At 32.7% G+C, this 19,673-nt stretch overlaps 1 protein-coding gene across 1 annotated transcript; it reads left to right on the forward strand.

The window, feature by feature from the left end:
• The first annotated feature begins 9,781 nt into the window (after positions 1-9,781).
• On the forward strand, positions 9,782-11,433 carry LOC124897908 (subtilisin-like protease SBT3.17). Its single transcript, XM_047411516.1, has 5 exons — positions 9,782-9,884; positions 10,027-10,109; positions 10,288-10,620; positions 10,992-11,059; positions 11,178-11,433. Exons 1-5 carry the CDS (start codon positions 9,782-9,784, stop codon positions 11,431-11,433), a joined length of 843 nt encoding a protein of 280 aa, XP_047267472.1.
• Positions 11,434-19,673: the final 8,240 nt, after the last annotated feature.

The following is a 19,673-nucleotide window of genomic DNA, read 5'->3' on the forward strand; positions in this document are numbered from 1 at the left end:
AGTTGTATAAGACCATATATCAACTCAGACCTTATTTAATAAGAAACACAGGGTAGGAAGGAAAGTGTAGTGAAACTAGCTGATGAAATTGACATGAAAAATGAAAAGTTGAATGAGCTGCAGATGTGAAAATGTATCCAAAAATGAAAATCCATTAGTCAATTTTGAAAATAAAAATAGTGAAGTGGACTGGAGCTATGCACTTTGTTAGGGGACTGGAACTAGCTAGGTGGCTTGAATGAAGACCCACAAAATGCAGGACCAGAACTCTAAGGTTAAAGCTTTACGAGCACCGATTGTGGTAATATTGTCGGTCAGGATTGAAACTTAAGCTAACAACTCCTGAAGTAAAAATAAGGGATCAAATCAAGGTGGCGATCTCTAAAGTTAAACATGCATCCTAGGCCTTTCGTTTATGGTTTTGGTCAGGTCAAAGGAACTGCAAACAGTAAGGCATGGTATTTCTTCCCAACTTTAGACCTTTTTGTTTCTACTAGCATTGACCTGATCAGAACCACAGACAGAAGGCATGGATGAAAGTTAGACTTCAAAAACTAACGCTTTGTCTTCCCTTATTTTTACTTCTGGAGTTTTTGGTTCAGGTTTCATTCTTGACTGGAAATCTTACCAATCCTCTATGCTTGCGAAGCTACTTTCAGAGTTCTGGTCCTGCACATTATGGGTCTTCATTGAGGCCATGCTCGCTAGTTGCAGTCTCGAGAAAAGTGTCCAGCTCCAGTCCTCTTGAGCATTTTTCTTTTTTAGGAACGACTGACTAATTTTAATATTTGCAGTCTCGAGAAAAGTGTCCAGCTCCAGTCCTCTTGAGCATTTTTCTTTTTTAGGAACGACTGACTAATTTTAATATTTGGATACACTTCCATATTTGAAGCTCATTTAGCTTTTTCAACTCTCAAGTCAATTTCATTGGCCATATTTGCTAGAAGTTCCTTACTTGCTTCCCCGTGTTTCCGCTTAAACAAGGTCTGAGATAATAAAGGTCTTCTCTACCTCCCCTTTCCCATGCAAGTACTCTCGCAAGCGCTTTCTGCAGTATAATAGTCTCATCAAACAATCCATCTATATAAATTTGGACCAGGAGAATTTCTATTGGTTTTTCATTTTTTTTGTTGCATTGCGAGGATTCGGAGGCCTTTCATAAGTCCATTGCACCATTAAAATTGATCTAATCACTATTGGAAATTTACACTGCTGCCAAAAACTTCAACCCTTCTCCAAACTTGACACATAAATATAAGAAAAAAGGTAATTAGGTTGTAGCAGTGCATCGACACTATTGTCTTGGAACCCTTTGGCCTTATCAGTTCACACCTACCAAACTAAACTGTAAAATGTAGGATCTTATTTGAAGGATCAATGTATAATCGATAAAAATTTGCATTCACCTAATCATAGTACTTTATGTGTGTGTCTTACGATAGCCTGATTAACACTACATAACTCCCACGCATGAAAGTGGATCCATTCATCTGCATGCCCCTTATTCTTCCTACCCCATTATTGTCTGACAGTGTTTATTCATCTGAACGTATGTGATGACTATTAAAAAGACGTGAATAGTCATGACTTTTTATCTAACACATTCAAAACAGCTGATGAATCAATTCTCCATCTGTTACAACTGATGAATCAGCTATTAGAAGAAATCAAAATATCTCCTCCAATAGATTGTCCATCTGTCACAATAGATAATCCATATATTGCAACAAATGTCTCATCTGTTACACATACAGACCATCTATTGTTATAGATAGTTAATTTGTTGTGACAATGGGCTATCCGTTGTGATAGATCAACGATCTGTTACAACAGCTCAATAATAATAACTGTTATTATCAAACTGTTTTGAAAAGGTGAGAATTTTGAATGTAAAAGAAAAAGTTGTGACTTTTCATAGAAAATAAAAAGTCAGAATTTTGAATGTAATTAATACAATGGAGTTGAACAGTCGTGCCTCTTTTCCTAACACATTCAGATTCAATCCTCTCTAAATAAGCCCCTCCTTAATCTTTATTGTACTCCACTTTATTTATTTCTTGCATTTTTTCTTTTCATATTACATCTTCAATCACTTCTCTTCAAATAGCATATTCCTTTTTCGTTGAAGTAAGTTTTTTTGTGTGTAAATCTACCAGTTGGTAGTATACATTGTATTACATTTTGACTTTTTTCTTTACTTTTGTGTTTACTTTTTAGGCTGATCTAAATTGGAATGTTACAATTCTACAAGACATCGTGCAGGAACTTTAGTCGCAGGTTCATGACCTGCAATGGGAGTTGTCCGCCATGAGATCATAGATATTCAGAGAGATTTGAAGGATTAGGAGGGCCTTACTGTTGTCGACTGAAGATTGGCCGACTGGCAATAACAATACTGCTGATGATAATAATAATAATTATTATATGTTTTTTCTTCTTTTAGCGTATTATTTTAATTCTTATAATTCAGATCTTACCTAATGTATTATATTTTTCGTTTAATGAAAATTTTATTTTTAGCCGACTTTGAATTTTTAATTCTTATTCAATTTTTATTTTCATTTTGCCCGTTTCTTATTCTAAACATACATGTTAACATGTCGACGGTTGGACGTAAAGAGAAATTTTGAATCCAGGCAACAACAATTTTAGCTTTTGAGTTCTTTCAACAGATGGACCATGTGTTTGAACAAATTAGTCATCGGTTAGGTTTCTGTCAATAGACTATCTATCTGTTGCGATAGATTTGTCATCTGTTGGAGGAAAATATTCTAGATTGATGAACTGTATTGTGTTCTTCCAGCTAATGTCCAACTATTGCAACAGATGGGTAATCTGTTGAAAATAATTTTGTCATCTACTGTATTTAGTTGATGTTTTACCTCTTTTTATTGATGCACAAGTTATTAAAAAGATATTTTATATATAATAAATGATAATATTTACGTTCACAACTATGAGTTAAATATATAAAAGTCCACAACAAACAACAACATAAGTTTTTGTAATTACAACGATCATGGTGGATTACGATCTGGGAATATAGTTATTTTGTGGCCAGCGTGCTTACATATGGATCAGTTGTTTTTGTTTGATGGAAATGATTTTCCGACTCCACTCCTCCTCTTATATGGCCTTCTTTCCGGTTTGATAGTGCTTGGATCAATATATGGATGAGATATTAATCTTCCCAAAGGCTCTGTAGGAACAACCCAAGATTCTTCAGGAGGCACCGGAGTAATATGCCCACTATATGTCATTTTATATTTTTCAACCAAATAATATGGAGAGGAGTGATAATAAATTTTAGGTCTATATTTTGCACCTATTGAGCTCGAAGCGCTTCCATAGCATATGGACAAGGTATTTTGTCCAAGTCAAAAACTCTGCACGTACAAGATCTTGTTTATACATGAATCCCAACAGATGTGTAATCTATTGCAACAGGTGAAAAATAAGTTGCAACAGGTAAGTGATCAGTCACAAAAGATTACTTACCTGTTGGGATTCATGTTACGCTACTGAAGTTGATTTCAACAGATGAGCCATCTATTGTAACAGCTGAATCATATGTTGCAACAAACTATACATCTATTGCAATAGATAAAGTGCATGTTTGGATAGATGTTACAGTACTAAGGAACCTTTGAAACTGATTCTAACAGATGAGTGACATGTTCCAATAGATAATTAACCTGTTGCGATAGATGACTTACCTGTTGTAATAGACAATGCGTCTGTTTGAATTAAGTTCAGGTTCTATTGCAACGGGTTACTAATTTGTTGTAACAGATATTTACCCTGTTCCAACAGACGACACATCTGTTGGAATCGAGTTCAGATTATGTTGGAACAGGTTACGAATCTGTTGCAACGAATATTTATTTTATTTCAATAGATTGATCATATGTTGCAACAGATGACCCCTCTGTTTGATTCATGTTATGACACTATAGAACCATAAACATGAATTTAACATATGAGTCTTCTGTTACAATAGATGATTCATCTGTCAGATGATTTATCTGTTTAAACAAAAGGCTCTTATGTTGCATTCATATTCGCATGCTATCTATTTTTGAAAAAACAGTACAATAGTAGTTACCTAGATGACAAATTCAACTAAAAATCATAAATTGACTTACCAAAGTCTCCTATTAAGCAATGCCAAAGTGGAAAGTGATGTACGAAATAAAATTTGATCTAAGAAATTGGTCAAATAACAATAGTAGTGGTAACAATAATGGTCAACAAGAAGAATCTGAAGGTGATAATGAAGCAGAAGATGAATAAAACAGCAACAATGATGAACAATAAGAATCGCTAAGAGAGAGAAAACAACAATGGATGAGAGAAGAGAGAAACGTGCTTTTGTTTCCCTTTGTTTCCTATTATATTAGGTAAACATTTGGGTCAAAGTGTAAATTTAAAACTTGTGGGCTATTCTCAAACTTACCCAACTTTCTTAATCCATTATAAAGTAATTGTCACCTCCACTCAATTTTAAGACTTGAGTCACCCACACCTTATTTTCAAACTCTTTTGTCACTTTTAGCTCAAATCCCCAAGATAGTGTTTCTTAAGATGTGGCACAACCAAGACATCTCAATTAGTTTTGCTAGCTAACACAGAGAAATATACATCACAAAGAAATACCAAATTAAAATTATAATTAGGGGATAGAATTCTTTACAACATTACATTAGACTGGCAGATTCTAAGTCAACAAAGTTGCTACATTTTATAGCAAAAATTACTCATACTACCAGGTACTTTTAGTAGGGGAAAACTTTGTACTTGGGTCGGGTAGCTTCAGTTGGGTACAGATTGAATTTAACATTTTAATTAATTTTGTTTCAACTAATAGAAAGTCGTCGCGTATTTGATAATATTTTTAATTATGATTTAAAAAATCGTTAGTTGCAAGGGTATTTTTGAGCCATAATGGTGGATGTAGAGGTATTTTTGGCCCAATAGGTTAATAAAAGGTATTTTTGAACCAATTTCAATATTTGAAGGGTATTTTTGATACTTTTCTAAAATTTTAGTTATGATTTTAAAAACCATCAGTTGCAAGGGTATTTTTGAGCCATAAAGGTGGATGAAAGGGTATTTTTTTTAACCAATTTCAATACCTGAATGGTATTTCTTATCCAATAGTCTAACAGAGGGGTATTTTTGGATCAATTTCAATACTTGAAGGGTATTTTTGGCCCTTTTTCGAAGTATATTTGACTTTTTATTTAGATCGATAATCTATATTTATAATATATAATACATTTAAAGCATGAACTCCTAAATGCTAAAGTGAAATTACCAAAGTTTCCCTAGTCTATTTAATTAAAGCCAAATTATTTAAATTTCAAAAATACCCCAAAATCCTATTAACTCTAAATTTAGTTTACAACCCTATCTAGTACTCCCGCTGCATGAATAGACACCAAGGAACACCTTTTGACAAAATGCCTCACTAATGAACACCTCTCCACCAGACGTTGCTTTAAAAATGAAAATACGATGCCACTACTCAACAATCTTCCTTCTTTTCTGTTAGCAACTAAGTATTATGCCCTATGTTTTCACAAATACCAATCCTTTCTTGTGTTTCATCCTCATCACTCCATGCCCTAAAGTTTTTATTTTTTCTCGATAATCTTCTTCTCAACTATGGGTAATTTTATTTAATGTGACCTGACTCTCCAGATTAATAACAACGATCATCATTCCTTATGAATTAATTATTTTGAACCCTTGTGGTCTCAGTTGCCTTTGTTTCAAGATCTGCGTTACTAAGCGGTTTATAAGAGCCATACCCTCACCGTTGTCTTCTTCCAGGGATTTTTCTTCTCCAGTTGTTACGACATTGAAGGCCACTGATTACTTCTTTTCTTCCTAGTTGTACCTGTTGATATAATTTTGTTCATAGGCAATGACATTACCTTGTAGTTCATTGTAGGTCATATTGTGGAGATCTCTATTTTTTAGAATACAAGCTTTGGTCTCCCATGATTTTGGGAGGCTTCCCTCAAGTTTTTGGACTTGCAGACTGTGTGAATAGATCATCCCTGATGACTTCAGTTCAAATACAATTTTACTGAATCTAGCAAACATTGATTCCATGCTTTCATTTACTTCTATCTTGAAAAGATCATCAGAGCACTGATTTTTGCCTTTTTGACTTTGGTGGTTCCTTCGTACAATACTTCTAATTTGTCTCACATTTATTTTGAGGTTTCACAGGTTGATATCTTGTCATATTCTTCACTACTAACTGCACAAAGAAGTAAACATATAGCTCTTGCATTAGTTTGAATTACCTTTTGTTGCTTGTTGGTGACTTTGAGGTTTTCAAAGTCCTCCACGGTAACACTGATTGATTCCTTGTCCTTCAATTTTTCATTGAGTCCTAAAATGAGCTTTACTCCCTTTTTAATGACAACCCATGCTTGAAAATCATTTGACTGAACGAAGATTTTAAATTTATTCTTCCAATAGGAGTAGTGTTGTCCATTAAAGTATAGTGGTCCTGGGGAGAAGTGTCCATCTTAAAGGAGAGCTCTTGGAGTTTGATAGTTTTCAATTGGATCTTTTCTTATGTGTGATTAAGCAACATTGATAGTGAAACCTGCTCTAATACCAATTGAAAATCAAGAAGGGGAAGGGGGAGGGGTAATTGAAAATTCTTGAGTTGACTGATCAGGTTAGACAGTCGACTCTCTTGCAAACATGTACTTAAACAGAACGGAGTGAAAAGTACCTTTGTAGAAAAATAAGTAAAGTAACAACACAGTAATTCATCCTAGTTCTAACCATCGATGTAATGCCTACTTCCGGTCCTCTTGGATTTCAAAAGTTTCCTTTTAATCCTTCAAAGAAGAGCTGGAACACAGACGCGGAAAACAAGTTTGGAATAATATTTTGATATTCAGATCTTGTGACACAGCTTCAACTGGTACAACTAATTTGACTCGATCTTTCTTTTGTAACTACTGTAAACAAGGAGTACAAAGCTTTATCAAGACTAAGATTGAAACATACTAAGTGTAGACATCTAAAATTTGTGGACTCTTCAATAAGAATTCAAATTCTGTTAGAGTTCTAGAAGGCAACTTTACCCTAAATCTTGCCTATTTAAAGGGTAACATGTTCCCTGAAACAGGCATCTTCCATAAAGTTGCGCGAGTGTTTGTATCTTCAGTCTTCTCTACTTATGTTCTTCAGTTGGTACTGCCACTTTGCTCTAAAAGAAAACCAAGGGATTTGTTCTCAATCAAGGATTTTATTTGGCTCATTGATTGAGGGTTGTATGTCCATATCAGATATGTCTATATAAACTAGGTTGCTTGTCTTTCATCACTACCATTTATGTCCATATTAGATATGTCCATGAAGTAGATGTGATTTCCTTTTTGCGATTTTGTTGATTTACTTTCTTGCATTGATGAGATCATTGAGAGATCTTTTATTGATGTCGTATCCAAGATTCCAAGTATAACTTCTATGAAGATCTTTCTTGCTCTAATTATGCTTCTTGATGTATCTTTCTTGAATTATGAGATCCTTGTGAGATCTGGTATTGATGTCGTATCCAGAATTCCAAATATACCTTATATGATGATCTTTCTTCCTTATCCTTCTTGGTGTATCTTGCAAATTAGCAATAAATTAATTTTTTTTATTATTAAAAGATATACTTTGATATAGGAGGTTAACACTAATCACTTATAAAAATATAAACTATATGTTCTAAAATTTTAAAAGATAACCATGTCCATAGGAATAAAACTAGGATCATATTTTTCTTATACCCGAATGAATGATTAACACGGATATGGTACAAGAATAAGGGCTAATTAATTCTGAGACTAATTTTAGAATGTGTTTAGTCTATATATGTTGGATTGGCATAAGTGGTACAAAAAATTATTTTTCTTATTGTTTTGTAGAATTCTTTCATTTGTTTCTGTCTCTCACACACACACATATATATATATATATATATATATATATATATATATATATATATAAATATAAATATAAACTATGGTATTTTGGTTCTTGATTGTATTATGTTTGGATCTACTACTTTTCATTGTCTATTTGGGACACAAGCCACACGATAATCATGAACTTATCACCGATTCACGTCATGATATTTTAAGTCAAGTAGCTGGAAGGTATGCATTTTACGTTATTACTTATTAGGGATGTATATTAATAATTAAATGTAATTTAACCACTGATATAGTAACAGGTGCTAGTTAGTGTTTTACCTAGGGCTGAGCATATTTTGGTTCAAACCGAAAAAATCGAAAAATCAAATCGAATTTTTTTTTCTTATGGACAGATTTCGGTTTCAAATTTTAGAAATTTTGTTAAATGGATTGGTTTTTGGTTCGGTTTTTCCTAAAAAAAAATTGGTTAAACCAAAAAATCAAAATTATAAAAATAATATATATAAAAAATATTTATATATTTTATTATATATATTCAGTACAAATGTAACATATAATAAGTATTCAAAACCGTCAAACGTCTTACGGGTTACGAGTTATGTCCCTAACCCTAAGTGTTCATTTCAATACTTGTTGTTGACTTGTTTTAGGCTTCCAGCGGTGCCTCGAGGAGACGAGATAACGTGTGCCGAGTGTCCGGCTGCACTTATAGATTATGTTAAATTTATGGTTATTTCATTTCATTTCATGCATGCTGAGTTATATTTAGAATGAAAAATAGGTTTTAAAAAATTATTTTTCTAAAAAATCACCAATTTTAAATGCTCAATCATGACAAAGAAAGAGTCACTACTTTAATCTTAAAAATCGAAATAAAAATCCGAAATAATCGGACAGAATTTGTAGAAATCGAACCAAACCGAATTTATTTTGGTTTGGTTACAGTTGTCATTTTCATCAATCCGAAAATTGAAAAACCAAACCGATATTAAACAACAAAACCGAATGCCCACCCCTAGTTTTGCCCCAGCGCTTATCATAGAGATATAATCTACTTGTAATTAATTTAATTATGAAAATATAAATGTTTGTACATTCTCATAAAATGTAAATCTGTGTGTATATCCTCATCATGCAATAAGGAAGAAGCCCAAAAATTAATAGTCTATAGCTATAGACATGGTTTGTCTGGATTTGCTGCTAAGCTCACTAATTATCAAGCCAAACGAATTGAAGGTATTTTTTTTTTATTTTTTTTTTTGGTTTACCTCATATACTAGCACAAATAAAATCTATAAAGATAATAACTTCCTCTAAATTTTTAAAAACAACCAATTCTCTCCTTGTTGATACATGTATTGTTTTTCAGAATTACCCGGTGGGCTGAGAGTTATACTGAATTTTATTTATAAGACTCATACGTCAATGAATTGGGATTTTTTGGGTCTTTCTAAAAATGATCCCAATAATCTTCTCAGCAAAAAAAATCAAGGTGATGGAATAATTATTAGCGTCTTAGATTTAGGTTTAACTTTTCTTCTTAGTTATTCCTCGTACTATCTTCTCTCTCACCTAAGAAAAGTTTTCTCTGGGTGAAAATATTATTTTAAAAAAAAATTATTTATTTTATATATTTTTTTAATAAAGATGTTGAAATTCGAATATTAAGGTGATTAATTTTAAGTACAAATCTAAATATATTTACAAAATATTTTTTTATAAAACTAGCTTTATTGATGGTTAGTGAATATTTTTTTACGCCACCTAAGTCTAGAAGTTCTGTTTTAAAAAGGAAAAAATTTATAAATAGCATACTTTACAGGTATATGGGGGATGCGGAAGCTTTTAACGATAATGGGCTAGGTCCAATTCCATCTCGATGGAAAGATAATTGCAAATCTGAAGGAAATTTCAACGCCACAAAGCATTGTAATAAAAAAATCATTGGTGCTCGTTGATACATAAGAGGGTTGATGCAACATCAAGGACTAAATCAAATAACGGTAGAAAAAAGTATATAATTTATCACCGTTAGATTCAACTGGACATGGTACTCATTGCGCCTCTACAGCTGTTGGTTCTTATGTTAATAATGTCCAATACTCTGGTCCTAATATGGGAACAGTAAGAGGTGCACGGTTGGCTATTTATAAGGTATTATTAAAGAGTTGATCCATCTCATCATTTACAAGTTTAAATTATTAAAGAGATCGAGCATACTAACATGATGTTTTAATTCGTTTTATCAATCAGGCATGTGCACGATTCATTTTTTTTTAAAAAAAGAAATATGTGATCATACATTTTATTAATTTAATTATATTTTCACCAGGTATGTTGGAAAGATAATAGAACTGGCTCATATTGTTCTGAACCTGATATTCTTGCTGGTATTGATGATGCTATAAAATACGGAGTTGACATAATATCAGCGTCTATTGGTGGTGGTGTTTTCTATGCTGAAGTTCATGAGGAAAATTGTTTAGGATTAGGATCTTTTCATGCAGTATCCCATGGCATACCAGTTGTTGCTCCTGCAGGAAATAGTGGACCTGACAGTAACACAATCAACAATGTTTCTCCATGGATCATAAATGTTGCTGCTAGCAATTCCGATAAAGATATCATTACTCCTTTAACACTTGGAAACAACAAAACGATAATAGTAAGCTTTTTATGTTATTGTAAGTTTTTTTTTTAATTGTATTTTAAAAATGTTAAAATGGAACAAAATAGACTTTTAAGCAATTAATAGAATGAAGTTGTCTCAAAATGCCTAGCATTATTAATAATAACCGAATTTTAAAAATACGGAACGCCCACCCCTAGTTATAGGGTACTATTAGTTAGTGCTTTGTTAAATTAACTTGGTTACAGACAATTGTTGAAACATACAAGGCTAACAATAGTAAATATTTGTTAATTTCTTCTATAAATATTTGTATCATTGAATTGATAAATTGTTTGTTCTTTTCTTGTACATATACTAGTGCTAGTATAGACTTTTAATTTTTCTTTTTTGACAAATAATTATAGGGTAATGGATTTTTTAAAGGGAATGATCAAGCCTTTGCTCCTTTGATCATTTTTGAAAATATAACAAGGTATGGAATGTATATTGCATCACCCAATTAATACAAATTATTTGAAGTTTTATGTAAATAATTTAATTTTGTTAATACTTGTATTATTTTATTTTTATTTTTTATTTTTTATTTGCAGTCCTGAAGAATTTAAATCTGTTGTCAATCAAGTGAAAGGAAAAGTTGTAATGCTTTCCATTCAAAAAACAGATGATATAATTAAGTGTATGAGTCATTTAAAGACTAGTGGAATATTGGCTGTTATTGTTGCTATTTCCCCTGAAGATGATATCATGGACTTGAATTCAATGGGTATCACTATACCATTGTTTACGGTTGATTTGGAGCAAGGAAATCAAATATTTGATTATTTTCAACGATGTAAATCAAAGTAAGCATTTATTTATCTTACTCTTTCTTGTATTTCACCTATTTTTTAATAATCTTTCAGGGTATATTTGATTTAATACAAATAAGTTAGCTAGCGTTTGGCTATAGATAGATACATATGTGGATTTTCAATGTGTTGATTCACGCAGTGTGCCACGTAGGCATTAAGGTTATCAAAAATACGATTTTAATTAGTCCAAGGGATAATAGGACCCTTTTTTAAGTTGGAGTGTGTCTCAACAATTTTGTTTATAGTTCAAGGGGGAAACAGTGCATTTCCTCTAGTTGTTTTTACTAGTATTTAGTAGAGCTGTCGATACGGGTTGGCCCAACCCATTTGGGCTAGCCCACACGGGTTTTGAGTTTGACGGGCCAGGCCGCACTGGCCCATCAAAATGATGAGCCAAAAAATACCAAGTCCACACCATTACTCTGTGGGCTGTGGGCCTCACGGGCCAGCCTATTTTTGAAAAAATAATATTTTATAATTTAATTTTGAAATGTTAATAAACATAAATATTATCAGACAATATTACATAGTGTTAATATTTGTTAATCAAATCTCTAACAACCCGATAATACTCCTAAGAGAGAAACTAAATAACTTTTAACATGATATCATTCGAACCAAATAAAAATACTAATAAGCAATCTAAATAGTTGTATGTGTTTGACTTACGGGCCAGCCCACGGTCTAGCCCAACCCACATTACTCAAGCCTCACGGGCTATGGGCTACGGGCTTATTCGACCCTGGCTAAAAAGCTCCGTTCTTAAATAGGCTGTAAAAAATTAAGCTCAACCCCATCAAATTACAGGCTGGGTCGGGCCGACCCAACGAGTCTGACCCATATTAACGGCTCTAGTATTTAGGAATTTGAATTATTTGTCAAAAATATTTGTTAGATAATGATAAATTGTATGACCAAGTATTATTTGCTATTTTTTGTTTTTTCAAAAACTAGTTGGGTAATTTATGGACAAATTGTTCTTGATTTGCAACAGTAAGCAAGGTTCAATGATCAAATTAGGTCGATCTAAAGTTGTTGAAGGAAAAGAGATAGCCCTAAAGGTGGCTAAGTTCTCATCAAGAGGTCCAAATTCTTTTGCCCCAGAAATTTTGAAGGTAAATATATAATTATAATTTTTTTATATGAGTTTAATACTAATAACTTTAAATTAACTTCAAGAGTTTATATAGTTTATCTGCTTTTACTCTTGAGTTAACAATTTTTCTTATTAAATTGCCTTTCTCTAATTTTTTAAATGATTTATAAGTTTTTTTTCTCAAAATATTATTATAGCCCGATGTTGCAGCTCCTGCTGTAAATATTATCGCAACAATTAGTCCTTCCAAAGGTGAAAATGGATTTCAAATCCAGTCTGGAACATCCATGGCAGCTCCTCACGTCTCGGGAATTGTTGCACTCCTCAAATTTGCACATCCTAATTGGTCTCCTGCAGCTATTAAATCTGCACTTGTAACTACAGGTGATTAACATCTCATATTCAATATATTTTCGATTATATGTATTATTCTATAAAAGTTATTTAAGAATCAATTGATCTGTATACTCTATCTTCATTTTCAGCATAATTTTTAATATATGCATTTACTTTGACTTAGATACAACACTTTCATGAATATATATATATATATATATATTATAGTACAAATAGCTTCTTCTCTTTTGGTAACATTAAAATTTATAGGAAAAATTCTAATAATAATTTTTTTTTGTTTTGTTCTGTAGCATGGAATGAGGACATATATAAATCTGAAATATAAGCAGAAGGACCAGGAGGAAAAATTGCTGATACATTTGATTTTGGAGGGGGAATTTGTAATGCAAACGGAGCAACTGATCCTGGATTAGTTTATGATATGGATAATACTGATTACTTGAATTATCTTTGCAGTTTGGGCTATAGTAATGCCAAAGTTCAAAATGCAACTACATATTTTACAAAAAAATAATTCAACTGCTGCAGCAGCAGCAGGAGGCATTATATGTCCCAAAGAAGTGCCTTCTAGGTTGAATTTGAATCTCCCATCAATTGCTATTCCAAATCTGAAGAATTCAGTTACTATCAGAAGAACTGTTACCAATGTTGGAAATAATATCAACGCTATATACAAACTAGTGGTTAAACCTCCGAGAAATACTCTGGTTAAAGTAAGTCCAAATGTATTGAAGTTCAATTCCAAAATAAAGAAGATTTCCTTTATGGTCAATATCACATCTACCCTACAAAGGTCAAATAAATATAACTTTGGAAGTTTGGCATGGACTGATGACAAGCATTATGTTAGAATTCCTATTGCTGTGAGGAAACAAGTATAAAGAAAATTATTGGAAGTTTGGCATATATCAAGTGATGATGATAACAATTTTGTTAGAAGAAGAAAATCATGTTATGATGAAAATTGGTTTAAATTATCTCTGATAAGTAGTTAATTTTTGGTCAAATTTTACAGTTGTATATACAATATATATATGGCCTATAATCTTTTGGCCGGTTGGTTGATTTAATTTTGCTATATATTTTCCTCATGTGTTCTTGTCTCCCTTTTTCCATTTTGTTGGTGTATATTGTTTAAATTTTGTTCTTGTTCCTGCCCCAATTTATATATACTAGAAGAGCTTGATGAGTTTTAGGGATATCCTTCAAGTATTGAAATTAGTTTTAAAATATCCTTCGTTAACTTATTGTGCCAAAAATACTCTTCAAATATTAAAATTGATTCAAAAGTATCCCTCCATCCACCTTTATGGCTCAAAAATACCCTTGCAATTAACCTTTTTTTAAAAGTTATAATTAAAAATTCAGAAAATGGTCAAAAATATCCTTCAAGTATTGAAATTGATTCAAAACACCCCTCCATCTACCTTTATGGATCAAAAATACCCCTGCAACTAATAATTTTTCTAAATCATAATTAAAAATTTTGTTAAATGCGTGACAATTTTCTATTGAACGAAACTAAATTAGTTAAAATGTTAATCCCAATCCGGACTCAACTAAAACTACCTTATCTAAACCCTACAAAATTAATCATAATTTTGATCGGTAAATGGGGTGAAATGTGTGGCGTGGAGTGGTATCGCATGGAAAACGCACTTGCCAGTAGTTGCAAGACAATTTGATGTGTATAAACCAAAATAGTAACAACTATCTAGGAAAAATTGTAGTATTTTTATGATACAAAATAAATGTGTCAGGTAAAATGAAACGGAGGAAGTAATAAGATAGTGTTACCTAAGATGTGGCATAACTAAGACATCTCAATTAGTTTTGCTAGCTAACACAGAGAAATATACATCACAAAGAAATACCAAATTAATATTATAATTAGGGGATAGAATTCTTCGCAACATTACATTAGACTGACAGATTCTAAGTCAACAGAGTTCCTACATTTTTATAGCAAAAATTACTATACTACCGGGTACTTTTAGTTGGGGCAAATTTTGTATTTGGGTCGGGTAGCTTGAGTTGGGTCCAGATTGGATTTAACAGTTTAATTAATTTAGTTTCAATTAATAGAAAGTCGTTGCATATTGAACAAAAATTTTAACTATGATTTAAAAAATTGTTAGTTGTAAGGCTATTTTTGAGTTATAAAGGTAGACGCACAGGTATTTTTAGCCCAATAGGTTAACAAAGAGTATTTTTGAACCAATTTCAATATTTGAGAGTATTTCTGATCCTTTTCTGAATTTTTAATTATGATTTAAAAGAACCGTCAGTTGAAGGGTATTTTTGAGCCATAAAGGTGAATGAAGGGATATTTTTGAACTAATTTTAATACTTGACGGATATTTCTGACCCAATAGTTTAACAGATGATATTTTTGAACCGATTTCAATATTTGAAGGGTATTTTTAGCCCTTTTCCGAAGAATAGTTGACTTTTTATTTAGATTTATAATCTATAATATCTCAAAAGCATGAAATCCTAAATGCTAAAGTAAAATTACCACAGTTTCCCCAGTCCATTTAATTAAAGCCAAATTATTTAAATTCCAAAAATACCCTAATCCCATTTACTCTAATTTTAACTTACTACCCTATCTAGTACTCCCGCTCCATGAATAGACACCAAGGAACACCTTTCGACCATATGCCTTACTAAAGAACACCTCTCCATCAGACGTTGCTTTAAAAACGAAAACACGATGCCACTGACAAAAATCTTCCTTCTTTTCTGTTAGCAACTAAGTATGGACTATTTTTTCTCAAATACCAATCTTTAAGCTTGCAAAAACTTATCTGCTTCAAAAAGTTTAGGTCATTGTAATTTATATTTAGATTTTTTGCAGCATCACTATTCCTTAAAGATAAATCTATATTCCGCTCGGCCACATCATTAGCGAAATCGTCCCTCAAGAATTGATACAAGAAAAAAGAGGAGATCACGAAAACACACTCCAAACAGTCCACAAAATCACTACAACCCATGGATCAAATGGAGACCACACTCAGATTCAAGAATACAATACAAGAATGGCAATATATCTAGGTGTTTGACACCCTCTGCAGCCAACCCAAACTAAGTTAACAACAATAAGATGATGAACACAAGATGAACATTAACAATGTGACAACAAGAAACAATACACCGCTTGAATAACAAGAATACAAACTACAAGATTACAATGAAAACAAAGCATAGATAGATAGATAATTGAAGATGTAATCTTAAGAACCCAAGAGCTTATTCCACTCCTGGGCCCTTAACACCTCACACCAAAAAAAACCTATCTCTTACTTGACACAAGATCGGCTTCCATCTCCTAAGCATCAACGTTTTCAACCAAAATATAATCATTAGTGATTCCACACTAGCTCTTGACCTAGTTTCGGTTTTGGTGCCTCCAAAGGGAGAGGACTTGTGTTCTTATGACTTACAACATCATCAAAACTAACTATAGAAGCCCTAACATGTTCCTTATATAGCTATTATAAAATGGAAGACTAAAATATCCATAATACCCCTCAAGGGTGAAGCGCCTATCAAGTGTAATAAGTGGACTATTTTTGGTGTGTTTTAATCATCTTTTACACTTCAATTGCACACACCAAGTCTCGGGTCCAAACGTATTCTCCTAAGTCCATATCCGTGATTATTATCATATTATCCTCTCCATCAACGCACACACACAGTGACACAAAAGAGAAGGGACGAGAAATAGAAAAACAAAAACCATCATCTTCTTCTTTGAAGGATACACACAGAGAAAAGAAAAAAAGAATCTTCTTCTTTATTCAATAGATACACGGTAACGAGGAGAGGGAAAGGGAGATATAGATATTGGCGTACAAATACCTCACTGAAAAAGGGAGAGAGCCACCGAAAAATGCACTATACAAGGGAAACACACACAAGAACGATCAAAACAATGAGATATGAGAGGGAATCGAAGCTGAGAGAGTGAGAATTGAGGGAGGAAATGAGTTTTTTTTATGCGTTTGGTCACTATTTTGGCGACTGCTTCACCGGAATCTCTTGGTTTTCTCTCAATTTCGGGCGAATCTCATCAGGACAGCTAATCTCGCTGGAACCAGTAGTTTTCGGACGGATTTAGGCCCTGTTGATCTCAAAAATTGTTTCCTTCGCTTTGAGAATACGGACCAGTGACTAAAAGTAGCCAATTCCAGCGTGATCTCATATGGGTTTACTTGGTTTCTCCGGTAATGCCCTGATTCTTGGTTTGTTCGTCTATGTTTCGAAATTTTGTACACCGGTTTCCTTGGTTTTTCTGCGTTTTCAGTGTCCATTTGAGTGCTACTTCTCCTTTCTCAGGACTCAAATCTGTATGGGTCATTATTTCTCATTGTTGAGTTGGTGTGGTTCGTTATTGAAGTTTGAATCAGGTTTTCGAATGCGGTTTCATTCTAATATATTAAAATTGACACTTACGGTCCATTCTTTGACTCTCTATCTTCTTGTTTTGTTTCAATTTGGTGCATTGATGTTATGATTGGGTGTTGTTGATTGTGATTAGATAAACTTTGTTGAGGTTCGATAGCGTTTATCCATGAATAATTAATAGTAGTATAAATTTGATGTTAGCATGGGTTTAGATAATTGCTTTTGTGTAAAAATTGACGTATGAAAGGGATTTGGGAATGAATGGAATGGAAATTAAAACTTGATAAAAAGCGTCTTTTGGTCGGTTTGCTTCATGGTTTATTGTTTAACTTGAAATGAACACTAATCGAATTCGATAGTATCAGGATAGGTCGAGTGGGTAGGCAAACGTAGGTTGGGTAGGTGAAAATTAGGACTTGTAATTTTTGAATGATGAAAATGTTCGTTAAATGGTTTTGATTAATGCTTTTTGGATCAAATATATCATTTGGTCGGGGAATGCCCCAAGATATTTTTATTTATTCGCCGGAAAATGCCCCGAAGTATTTTATATTTGGAAGAACGTTCGTGATGAAGGCCCGAGGCATCGGATAAAGCATTAGTCTAGGATTAGTTTAGAATAGGATTTATATTTCTGCATTTTTCTATTTTCTGGACTGTATAATTGAACTGGATATTATATTTTTAAGATTTATTTTGCTTGTGTTTGTTTGTTTGATTGTGGTGTGTTTTATGTAGTTTATTCACTTTTAGTGTCGATCTAGCCGATATACTCCACCAAGCAATCGTGGTTGAACCACGAGATCGATGGGTGCCTAACACCTTCCCCTTAGTCAACAGAATTTCTTAGCCGGAGTTTCTATTTGCAAACCAGTTTTAAAGAGTCAAACAGTTTTGAAAAGAATTTTCAAAGGTGACTTGGCACGCCAAGTTTATGTCAAGTGGAGACTCTGAATATAATTGTGAAATGAATCCATTTCGAAACAAATATTTATTTTTGTTACTTTAATAATAAAACCCTTTCAAACTTAAAATTATAATTCTTTCGGTTAAAAAAAGGGTGTGACAGTTTGGCGACTCTATTGGGGATTATTTTTCAGAATTCGATCTTACTTTTTGGAGTCGTATAGGCTTAGTTCAACATTATGAGTGTATAAATGTTGTTTGTGTTATCGTTTGTATTTGTTTATCATGGTGGCGTGCTTACATGCTCTATGTTTACAGCTTTTTATTACGTATTATCGCTTTATATTTGGCATCATGTGCATAACCCGAGTCATTCTTTCTGCAACAAGTCTGTAGTACAGTTTGTACACAATCTCTAGTTGAGACACCCTTATTTTAGGAGGGGGAGCCGTTGGGTTGTATGGAAAGCTGTCGCAACCACTATCGACCATACGCTCCCCCGAAAAGCCTTGTTAATGGACCCCACGTAGGTCAACCTTTAGATCATGTTTATCTGCATTATATTGAGACCTAGCAGGACCCACTTGGTCTTTTGTAGGAGACTCACCCCTAAAGTATCCTTACATGCTAATTGTTGCATCTTTAAGGATAACAGAGTCATTTGACAGATTGGTTTAGGGAGAGCATGTGCTAGAATTAAAGGAACGTGTGTTTAAGCAAAGAAAAAAAAAAAGTGAGTCAAAAAAAGAGTTTCGCAATTTTTAGTGTTTTTTATGGCTTTGCCTTTTCACAATTTAAAAATTCAAAAAGATTTTTTTACCTTTTGCACTCATTTACTTAAAAACAAAATATCAAAAAGATTTTTCCTTTATTTCCTTTAGCAAGCATTTATCATTTAAAATTTTCAAAAAAAATAAAATTAATAGGAGCTTTCTTAAAAGAAAAATTCAAAAGGATAGTAGAAGTTTGGTATATTTCATATAACGAAAATACCAAAAAGATTTTTCTTTCTTAGTTGTTGGTGTCATTTTTATGTGATGTGTCAAATTAAAAACCCAAAAAGAAAATTATTGACGTTGTTCATCGTTTGTTACTTAATCATTAATTGTCCTATCTGGACGAACTACGCACCCCTGATTCTACTCTCTCAGGAGTGAGATGCGTAGGCAACCTATTGTGGGTTCAGGGATCTTATTTGAAAAATCCAAAAAAAGAGATTTTCTTCACTTTTCATTTAAGAGTAGATGTCTTATATATATCTTCAAAATAAAACTAAAAAAAAAAAAGATTTTCCTTTAATAGGTTCAAGTTTCATTTTCATATGAAATTCAAAATCCAAGACCCAAAAAAGATTTTCTTTGGTAATCATAAGTTTCATTTTGTATAGAAATCTAAAAAATTCAAAAAAAGATTTTCTTCACTCTTCATTTAGAGTAGGTGCCATACACATCTCTAAAAGAAAA

Source organism: Capsicum annuum, chromosome 4 (genome assembly GCF_002878395.1).
Source record: "Capsicum annuum cultivar UCD-10X-F1 chromosome 4, UCD10Xv1.1, whole genome shotgun sequence".
NCBI classification, from domain to species: domain Eukaryota; kingdom Viridiplantae; phylum Streptophyta; class Magnoliopsida; order Solanales; family Solanaceae; genus Capsicum; species Capsicum annuum.

Excerpts from the sequence above, each read along its gene's own strand:
- LOC124897908 (XM_047411516.1), top strand. The coding sequence starts at position 9,782 with ATGGGGGATGCGGAAGCTTTTAACGATAATGGGCTAGGTCCAATTCCA. Across the intron at positions 10,110-10,287 it reads CACGGTTGGCTATTTATAAG|GTATGTTGGAAAGATAATAG; the intron begins GTATTATTAAAG and ends TATTTTCACCAG. Across the intron at positions 10,621-10,991 it reads GAAACAACAAAACGATAATA|GGTAATGGATTTTTTAAAGG; the intron begins GTAAGCTTTTTA and ends AAATAATTATAG.